Source organism: Glycine max, chromosome 3, assembly GCF_000004515.6.
Source record: "Glycine max cultivar Williams 82 chromosome 3, Glycine_max_v4.0, whole genome shotgun sequence".
Lineage (NCBI taxonomy): Eukaryota > Viridiplantae > Streptophyta > Magnoliopsida > Fabales > Fabaceae > Glycine > Glycine max.
This window is the reverse complement of record NC_016090.4, coordinates 27,966,679-27,976,598: the sequence shown is the minus strand read 5'-3', so window position 1 is coordinate 27,976,598 and position 9,920 is coordinate 27,966,679. Positions and strand designations below refer to the sequence as shown.

The 9,920-nt window shown below is 32.5% G+C and overlaps 1 protein-coding gene across 2 annotated transcripts; it reads right to left on the bottom strand.

Moving 5' to 3' along the window:
* Positions 1-1,434: 1,434 nt before the first annotated feature.
* LOC100799696 (fimbrin-2) lies at positions 1,435-9,647 on the bottom strand. Of its 2 annotated transcripts, none has more exons than XM_006576588.4 (15): positions 9,490-9,647; positions 9,254-9,363; positions 8,749-8,919; positions 7,623-7,864; positions 7,372-7,543; positions 6,455-6,493; positions 6,184-6,252; positions 5,983-6,099; positions 5,021-5,232; positions 4,561-4,719; positions 3,949-4,148; positions 3,661-3,818; positions 2,848-2,944; positions 2,388-2,479; positions 1,435-1,824 (listed from the first exon to the last, which is right to left on the bottom strand). In XM_006576588.4, the coding sequence occupies exons 2-15, from the start codon at positions 9,338-9,340 to the stop codon at positions 1,639-1,641; spliced, it is 2,001 nt and encodes a 666-aa protein (XP_006576651.1). In that variant the 5' UTR covers positions 9,341-9,363; positions 9,490-9,647; the 3' UTR covers positions 1,435-1,638. The 2 variants fall into 2 exon arrangements, with proteins under 2 accessions (XP_006576651.1, XP_003520999.1); XM_003520951.5 differs by having other exon boundaries at positions 9,254-9,354.
* Positions 9,648-9,920: the final 273 nt, after the last annotated feature.

Genomic DNA, 9,920 nt, shown 5'->3' with positions numbered 1-9,920 from the left:
ATAATTGAGGAATCGTGTATTTTGTACAGTTCATAGATAGAGTCTGTGTGCTAAAATGTTTCCTAGGTTGGACCTAAATTAGGAGGGAGAGGCTCTCAAGGACTCTTCGGAGTCTAGGCCTTGGGGGTAAATACACTCGATTTGAGTGCTCCTTTAAGCATGTGTCAATTTCACATGATTGGAGCATTCTCACAAAACAGTGTGACCCTGATTGATCTCCCTATGATTTTACCTAGTGAAGGTGACTTGACTTACCAGTGTGTGGTCGTCTTATCATGTGCTCCTGGTCGCCCGACGAGGTTTTTTACCGACATGATACCACATTGCATATAAGATCGAGTCTTAGTATATTTGTTGCATAACGCTTGTGTATTGATCGATATTGATTGATTGAGTGATATTATGTTTTGATCCTTGAGTACGTAAATGATGTGAAAATGTGAGACGTGTGATGTTGAGATATGATGTCACGTGATAAGTGTCACATGATAAGTAGTGGAATGGCGTGAGTTATGTTTAAGTAAGTTGTATTTCATTTATATGATATGTATATCTATGTTATTTCATTTATCTCTATTAATTAGGAATGTGATAACTGACTCCATGTATGTTGTTTGTGTTGGATCCTATGATGATCTCAAAATTTGTGTTCATGGGAGTAGATGGTTAGGTGGATGACTATGGAGAATCTCATGTTAGAGGATGCTGAAACACAATGCTTTGATAGGATGTGACATTGTGACATGGGTTTTTGTATTATTTGCATAATGTTTTGAGCATGTTACTTTATGTTATTTCATTGCTTAACTTGTTTCCTTTTGTAAAAAAAAATTGGATGACCTTGTTTTGGTCTAGAGATGTTTTCATACCCTTATTTGATAAATTTTTAATTTGATGATTAACGCGAATGTGAACCTTTTACCCACGTAAAAACTCCTTTATGTTTATTGAATAAAATCATTTTAATTAATTATGCATTTTCATGTATGATATTATATAAATATGTATGTCAGGATAGAAGATGTCATAAGTGACAGAAGTGGAAGATGAGAGCGTGCGAAGGAGGAGATTCTCAATGTTTGATTTATTTATTTTTCATTTTAATTGATTTTGAAACAAATACGGATGATTTTTTGAGATATCACAATTCACATTATCAAATATTTAACAAACAGGTCATTACTTAACAAACAACAATGATCTAAAACAAAACTTTTCAAAAAATAGGAAGGAAAAATTTATCAAAGATTAAAAACATATTTAAGCTATAATAATATCTATTTAAAACTTTCATTGCATTTAGAATACTATTTTTCTGAACATGCTTTAGAAATAATGCATAATAATTCATAAAAAAATAAAAGTATGCTTAACTCGTTTCTGGTTAATACTGAATGTTCAGTAGCGTTTTTTTTTCTTCTTTCAAAGTGGATATGGAAAAAAGCACTCCTCATAACTGAGGTTCCAAACTTGCAAAAAATAAAAACCTCACTATTTACATAGCTGCTTGAACAAAATTTGCTTTGAAACCATTAAATTACCTAGTGTCATACATTGATCTTTTGATCAACTAAAAAGAGTGGTTCAAATATATGTATATATTAAAAAGAAAAAAACGGTTTCACTCGAGGCATATATTTACATGTTCCCATTCTCATCTATTGATGAATCAGAGGCAGAGTCATCTAGTGTTGAATTTGATGTAGTCTCCAATTGACTCCCACTCTCATTATCTGAAGTTCCCACTGTCCTTTCTTCACGAGGGTGTTTTAGGCACCAAGACATTATACTAGCCGTTAGTGTAAGGATCATTTTTTGATTCACCTGAAATTGTGTAACAGCATTGTCAATTTGTCATAAAGTAAGCTTGGCAAATAAAAAGAATTTAATTGGAATACATTAACAATGTAAAATCTTTTTTCACTCTCGTCAAAATCACAGCTTGTCGTACAATTAAAAGAGTAATTTGATAGGACAGTGTAAAGATTTCTAAACTATCAATCAATTAGAAATCATTCAAAATGTATGTTTTAAAGTAACTATTATAAGCATTAACAATTTTACTATACATGATAATCTGTGATTGGATAATAATATAAAAGAGCCTTACATGCATTTGAATTGAATCTATTACAAAATATTGACTTTATAATAATTACTATAATCTAAGGATGATTTCTAATTAGTTGACATAGTTAGAAACAAACAACATGGGTTAATGAATGCTATTTGACTTTTTTTTAAAGAAATTCCCCAAAAGCTGTATAAAGCTGAAAGTTGAAACCACAACTGAATGTTTCAGAAGTTTAGTTAATAATAGTAATAGTAATAATTTTGGTGCATATCAAAGAAAAGCGCAAGCAACATTAGTAGTGATTCCAAATTACCTCAGTGATGTCTTCAGGAAGCAGGAATATAGAACATCCAAGCTTTCTTGCAATACTGATAATGTAGGTGGCATTCATTTTTTTCTCTTGGTCTACATGAAGCATGTAATACAGAAGTTATAAGTGAGGATTTTCAATTACATACAAGTCCACACATCAGTTATGTAATTGAAAGTGAAAGACACAATCTTGTAGTTCATTCCGTGTGGCAGCCAAGAGATAACTTCAGCTTAGCTAAAGACAATTTCCTGATTTATATATTACATTAATAAATTTTGTCAAGAACATATGATATATAGCAGAAAACCAAAACAGACAGATTATTTTATCTGCCAATCAAACTTTTCAAAACTGGGTGTATGCTACTCAATTACAATAATGGTAAATGATGATTCACTTATATTAAATTATATTATACAGTGGTTTAATCATGAAAGAGTAAAGAGAAAGCATAACATACCGGTTACTCCTTTGGTTACAAGACCCCAATTCACAGCTCTAGGCTGCACTGAACTAAGAAGCTCAAGGAAAAATATTCCATCGGATAAACTTTTATCCTGAAATTTGAAATTGTAATACTTAATTAAGTAATGAACTTATTTTGTAATCATTTAAACCAGAACACATGGCACACATACAAGTCAAAAATGAAAAATGCAACATCAATACATAGAATATTTACAAGAAAAGAAATATACTGGTTAAACAAAATTATTCTAAATACTTGGCAAGGCTATCGTGTGATTTCAATATTAAACAAGCCAATTAATCCAAGCGATTAGATTATAGTACGCTGAAGGCTAAAAATGCTGTTTCAAGAAAATTCAGATTCTGTAAAAGAAATAACGTTATCTAAGACAGTATTTCAATGTATGTTCACTACAAAATACAGATAAAATCATATGCTTAAGCAATTTTTGTTTGTTGCAATATGCTACAAAAATTGTGTTTGGCAATTTTACCAATCCTGCTATTCTCAAGATATTTTTTGTGCTAATTTGGAATGCTCCTCCACAAATCAAGCATCAAATTCAAAATTTCACATTCAGCATCAACATAATTCCATTGTAGTATTCACAATAGAATACTACAATGTCGCGTGATCCAGTAGCTGAGTGAGAAAAGAGTAGGTTGTTGTTGTATGGATCACTAAATACATTTTTCAACCTTACCAAATGCCAATTAAAATAGACATTATTAACAAAGAAAATGTGGCCAAAAATCTAAATTAATAAACAGATGCTTGAGTGAATGGACTGTACAATTTCAATACCTTAAAACTGTCCATGCGGCTTTGGCTTCCAGAGCTGCTAACCTTGCTGTTGGCCCACTCTAAAATATCAGCATCATTTATTTCCTTCCCTCGAGAATGAAATCTCAAGTTCTTGAGAAGTTGTAGGATATTGTATCGCATCAATTGCCACAGATAAGCTAAAAAATAATCAAATAGTATTTGATTTAGACTCTTTATGTGGGATCATTGAATTTAATGGAGTATGCTCAATAGATAAATTGATTTACTACAACTAGGTAACAGCACATAATTTGGAGGTCAACCTACCTAGTATTAATTTTTTATTTCCCTGCACAATGTCATTTCCAGCAACATTTACCAGCGAAAATTTAATCTGTTTCCCTATTTTCACAACTTGGTTGCAGTTCTCTACTTTTCTGAATGGCATCTTAATTGGAGGTTTGTTAGCAATCTTCCAATTGACAATCCCTGGTGACACCTTGTCAAGAGTCTCAAGAAGAACCCACCTGTAAAGAAGCAACATCATCACAACTCAATGGAGAATCAAAAGACAACAAAGCCTTATCCCACTAGGTCAGGTCAGCTACATAGAGCACACAACATCATTAAGTTCATTTAAAGACCAAAAAAGATAAAAAAGAAAAAAGGAAGCTATCTTGAATCACTGTGTTTTCTATATGCCAGAATAATTTCAACATAGCAAATGAAATTTAAAGGAATTACATTAGTTAACTAAAATATGAAATGTAATGTGAATAAAAATAAAAAATTTCAATTAACTATAGTTTACTAGTAGTTTTTTTTTTGGTGCTAGTTTCCTAGTAGTTTCAATTCTATACAAAAATGCTTTTGACAAAACCAGTTCAAGCATAATATAAAATGTAAACAAGAGAACTAGTAAAAATGTGAGATATTCACCCATTTCGGAGATCCTCAAAGACATTGTTGATATATGTTGAATTTCCAAGGCTATTCATCCATAGGCGAAATGCTCTTTCTTCTCTAGAGTCTTGGGTGTCATCTGGAAATGTCTCAAGGAGAGACATTTGTTGTTTTGTCTGGGCTGAAAGTCCATTCCTACAAGAGGGAAATTGAGTTAGCTTCCATATATATCTTAAAAACCAAAAGAAAAGTTGGGTGTATTCAAACTTATCAGACCTTAACCACAATTTAGCTAAGGTTTGATATTTTACTAAAGACTATTTTTTTTGTTAAGTACAGCATATTAGCCAAATAGACAAGTCAATAACAAATAACCACTGATAAAAAAAAATAGTTAATGAAAGCCTGGAATTATGTTCCATTTTTTATTTTGGATTTATCTATCCACATCCAAAAAATGAAATGTTCTAAATGTTTAGATGGTGGTTATTCTCACCTGTGCTGGAAAATATGTGCAACAAAGGCAAGATTAAGATTTGGTGATCCTTCCACTATGTCTCTTGCAGTTAAGTATCGCTTGCAACCCATCTTATCAGCATGTTCAAGAACTAACTTTGCTCTTTCAAAGGGATTTTTAACTGCCAATGTGGAGGGATTGGTGTATTCAGGTGCCAGAACATTTAGAAGGTGTGCATAAGCCTCAGCATCCTGCAGGGTCAGAACCATAGAAGTGCAATAAGCAGCTATTTACAAGAAATGCATTGAGAAGCTTAGGTTAAAATTAATACCTATACTGACTAAACTTGTAAATTTCCTGTACTTCCTATGACTTAAGAGTTATCTATTTTTCAACTTGAAAATGAAGAAAAAAAAATTGGATAACAAAATAAAGATTCCTAAACCTGACAATAGATGGATACAGTATAAGTGGACTACAACTAAGGCAAGTTTTACCTACAATGTCAGGGTTTGAGTCTAGGAGTCGCCAATCTAGTAAGGCTTTATCTAACGGTTATGTCTGTGGGGATACTGAGCAAAGAATAAGTAACAAATATTCCTACAAAAAATGAGTTTTTTTTTTTTATAATCCTAGTGTCTATATCCAAACAGAGGTATTGGCACAAGTGTTCAAGCCGTATAGAGGTGTTGGCTCAAGTGTGTAAGCTGACAATTATTTTTTAATTGGACAAATAATGAGGAGTACTCGACATGTGTCGAATAGATATTAGGAAAGTGTTGGAGTCAAAAACAATCAAACATTACAACACTTCAAACAAGAGAGTGTCTTCACTTCATGGATCAAATGATCAAATTATTATTCCAGAGGAAGTGAACAAAACACAAGTTTTGCATTAGGATTTGAGATAGTACTGAATGAACAGTGTTTCTAATTGTCCATAGCAAAAAATAGAATATAAATACATTTACTTTTCACCAAATTACGAAAAACTCAGTTACCTTCACATCAGAGGAGAAGTTAGTGACAATCTTCTTGTACCCTGCTTTCTTCAAATGGAAATTCATCCACCTTAACAAGATTTTTTCTGGGGGTAGATTCATCAACTCTTCCATATCCTGTTAATTTAAAAAAAAATAAATGAAGACAACATATACAATAATTAATGGAAATATGAAGAGATGACGAAAGAAAATATTTACCTTACTATCATCAAGCAACTCAAGCAGCTGAGGAGTTTTCTTCAAATCGAGGTCCGCCAATAATTGTATCTAATTTATCACCACCATTAGGAATGTCAAAAGCAGGCACCACAAATTGCAACATGCATTATGCAGTAGTTACCATTAATTCCATTAACCCAAAAATTATATTAAATAGCAACTTTCCAGATTTATTTGTTGGATCTGACAAATGTTTTTACAAATCTAAACCAAAAGGCCATAAACTTGTGTATAATTAATGATTGTTTACCTTAATAATCTGAGAAATCACCCCAAGCACCAGATGACGCTGAAATGAGAACAAAAACATATTAGATACCACTTCATGTGAAATTGACTACCATGATCAAATACTAATGCACAAAAATGACTAGGTAAAAAAAATCTCAAGAGATATCTTGATCAACTCACTTAAACTTCGTAAATATCACAGATAAATCTTGACCCCCTTTTTTCACATGCATCATGTTTTTCACTTGGCAAACATCTCAAACACAATTGTTCATAAACCAGTTCAACATAGTTTAGGCACATGTGTGACTTAACCTAACTTTTAAGATCTTTAACCATTAGGCACATAGGTCTCTTAACATAACTTTTAAGCTTTTTGGTTCAAGAAAACTTCATACTTGAATCTACAGTTGGTCTGTATCTATTTTAAAGCGAACTTAGATTATGCTAGTAAAGCTGATGTACAGCAAACAAGATTAAATTTAATAATGCAGAAACTTCCTGAGTCTAATATAACAGAATACTATTAGTAATTGCCATCATAATATCCTATTTCATGTGTAGCATTTTCAAAAGAATAGAGAAAGGCAGTGACTGTAAAAAAATGTATCATGTTATAAATATACTTTACCAGTATTTGGAATCATTTAAAAAAGGGGGTAACTTGATTGAGAATTACTTTGATCCAGAAATAATCAAATTTGACCAGATTTCTTTGTAGTATACACAACTAAAATTAAAAAAAAAAAAAAAAAAAATTCTTATAACTTTCTGAACAAAGGATTTGATTTTAAAATAAAAAAATTCCTATTTCATAACTTAACAAAGGATTTCATTTATAAATTAAATTTAATCTTAAATTTTGTTGTTCTGCAGTGTACACGCCCACAATAATTCTGCTTTTATGGGTGGAAACTTGAATGCCTACAAGCATACCCTTCCTTCAATGAAGTCCTGGGTGCCAATGTTGACTACTGTACATCCAATTGCTTTAGCAGAGTTGAGGCAAAGTGTGTGATTTTCATTCCTTTCCCATGGATTGAGTATTTTTTTTGTATTGATCGCCCGTTCGTCAATGGTCCCCGGAACTGCCACATTGATAAGCTTGCTGCAACAACATGTAACTATTTTTAAAACAAAATTTCCAAGAGCAGTGGATATAGTAAACCAAGTGAAATGAACAGTACCAAAGAAGAACACCATCTTTTGCAATTTCAAAGAGCTCATTGGTTGAAGGGTCAATAGGAAGATATTTCTTGAGGAACTCATCTTGTGCTAGATAGTGATTTATATGTGCTACATATGACGCTTTCTCAGATTCACTTATTGTGTGAAGCAATGTGGTTGTAGCTGCCTTGAGGAATGCCAACGAGTTCTTTGGACTACTTCCGGTTCTAGAATTCACAAATGTTTGGAGTTTCAAATAGACCTGCCATCATTATGTCACAATTACAAGTAATCCTTGGATCAAAATTTGACTTGACCACAATAACTGATTGTTCAGTATGCGTCTACTATTTTTCTACTCTATACGTGATGAACCAGTTCCAAACTATATCCCTTATGCTGTTTGGTTACTGATTCAATTAATACTACACAATATATGGTTATACATTAAATACATTTACATAAGATGCAGGCATGCAGCCAGTATAATTAGAAAATTCAATGCAAATTTCAGCAAAATGAAGGATGAAAATGTACTTTTGAATTGAGGGAGAAAAAAAGGAGATTAAAAAAAAGTCAAAACATAGGAAGCATATCCTTTAAATGCTGTTTGGATTAGATTTTTATCAACAACAAAGGGTAAAATTGCACGGTTTGACACAATTCTACCAAAAGAAGATTTTTTTTTTTCATTCTGGCAAAGTGTTTGGGTTGGCAAACAAACTTGCTAAAAGTGAAGGATTCAAACAAGGACAATCAAAACCATATATACTTTTTCAAAGTATTCCCCTCTCTTAATTTTTTTTATTTTATTCTTTTTCAATGTACTTCAAAATAAAGAAAACTCTTCTAAATCAATAAGCCGTTCTTTGATTATTATCGGGGCTCTAAAGCAACAGAAACATCAGTTTCAAAATACTAATTGTATTCCTTTCTTACATATTCTTCTCCCACATTTGAATGATATTGAATAGATTTAAGATTGCCAAAAAGAAAACAGTAAGGGGGATCAGACAAAAATGAAAAGGAAAAAGGTGATGCATAATATAGATATAGAATTTCAAAAAACCCAAAAGATCCACTACCATCAGAAGGATGATACGTTAACAGATGATTAGCAAATCAAGATTACAAAACAAAACTCGCCTTGAGAAACAATTCAAAATCAACCTCCTCTTCAGTGTTCTGATACAAATCCTTCACACAAGAAGCTCTCTCTTCCTCACTCAGGTTCTCTCCCACCACCTTCACCCTTGACATCTTGGAAGCCAAATCCGCAATCACAAGCCTCCCACTTTCCCTTCTCATGCTCATGAACTACACAAACACAAACACATACCAATCACACACTGATCATAACTTGACCCAGAAGCCCAATCAACAAAACAACATAAAAAAAATCCAATTTTTCAAAACATGAGATTCTAACATTTTCTAGCACATCCATCAATGGGATTGCAATTTGCAACCAAGATCAAATTCTTAAAAAACAGTTTGCAACCGTGATTTTGGCCACGACATCAAGGCTTTTGTGGTCTTCACAATCACATCGGTCGTATTTGTCTACAATTTCCCACAATATCAAAAACCATGACAAAGCTGCAACCGCGAACGCGACCCCAATTTAAAACCTTAACCAAGAGGAACTTACATGGGACTTTAAGCTACGAAGCTCCACTTGTGTGAACTGATTCTGAAGCCATGGATCGGAAACAAGAATCCCCCAATGACCAGACATGTCTTCAGCTTTTTCTGTTTCAACTACAAAATGAATCAATATGGGAAATGAAGAATAACTGAATGAGAAGAAGAGAGAAATATTACTAGAGAAGTGTATGTAATGCGATGTCAATGTATTTAATGTAACTATGTAATGCAATAATGTACCTATTTAACTAACACTTGCGTCTTCTTTTTTTTTTCTCTCTATCTCAATGTTTCTCTCTAACTTTAGTCTTAAAAAGGCTTCTTGAAGTATGGTGGTAGGAATGAAGAAAGGTGTGTGTGTGAAGTGAGAGAGTTGCCAATGCCAACACTATGGGACAGTTCAGAGCTGTCAGAGTTCAAAGTTGTTCTTTGAGAGAGAAAATTAGAGAAAATTCAAATTATTATTACAATAATGTCCTATGTTTGAACTTCCTAACATTTGGGGTGGGACCCTACTTGTTGCCCGTTAAAAAGACATTTTCAAATTTTCACTTCCAAGTTTAAACTTTGGTATGACTTACCAATACATAGCTGAATTGATACGAGAAAAAATTATCAGATTTCTTAAATAATGACTTAAGTTTGAGTTTTATAGGTAAAAAAAATATTAT

Excerpts from the sequence above, each read along its gene's own strand:
- LOC100799696 (XM_006576588.4), bottom strand. The coding sequence starts at position 9,340 with ATGTCTGGTCATTGGGGGATTCTTGTTTCCGATCCATGGCTTCAGAAT. Across the intron at positions 2,945-3,660 it reads GCCGCATGGACAGTTTTAAG|GATAAAAGTTTATCCGATGG; the intron begins GTATTGAAATTG and ends TTCAAATTTCAG. Across the intron at positions 2,480-2,847 it reads TGTAACCAAAGGAGTAACCG|ACCAAGAGAAAAAAATGAAT; the intron begins GTATGTTATGCT and ends TGCTTCATGTAG.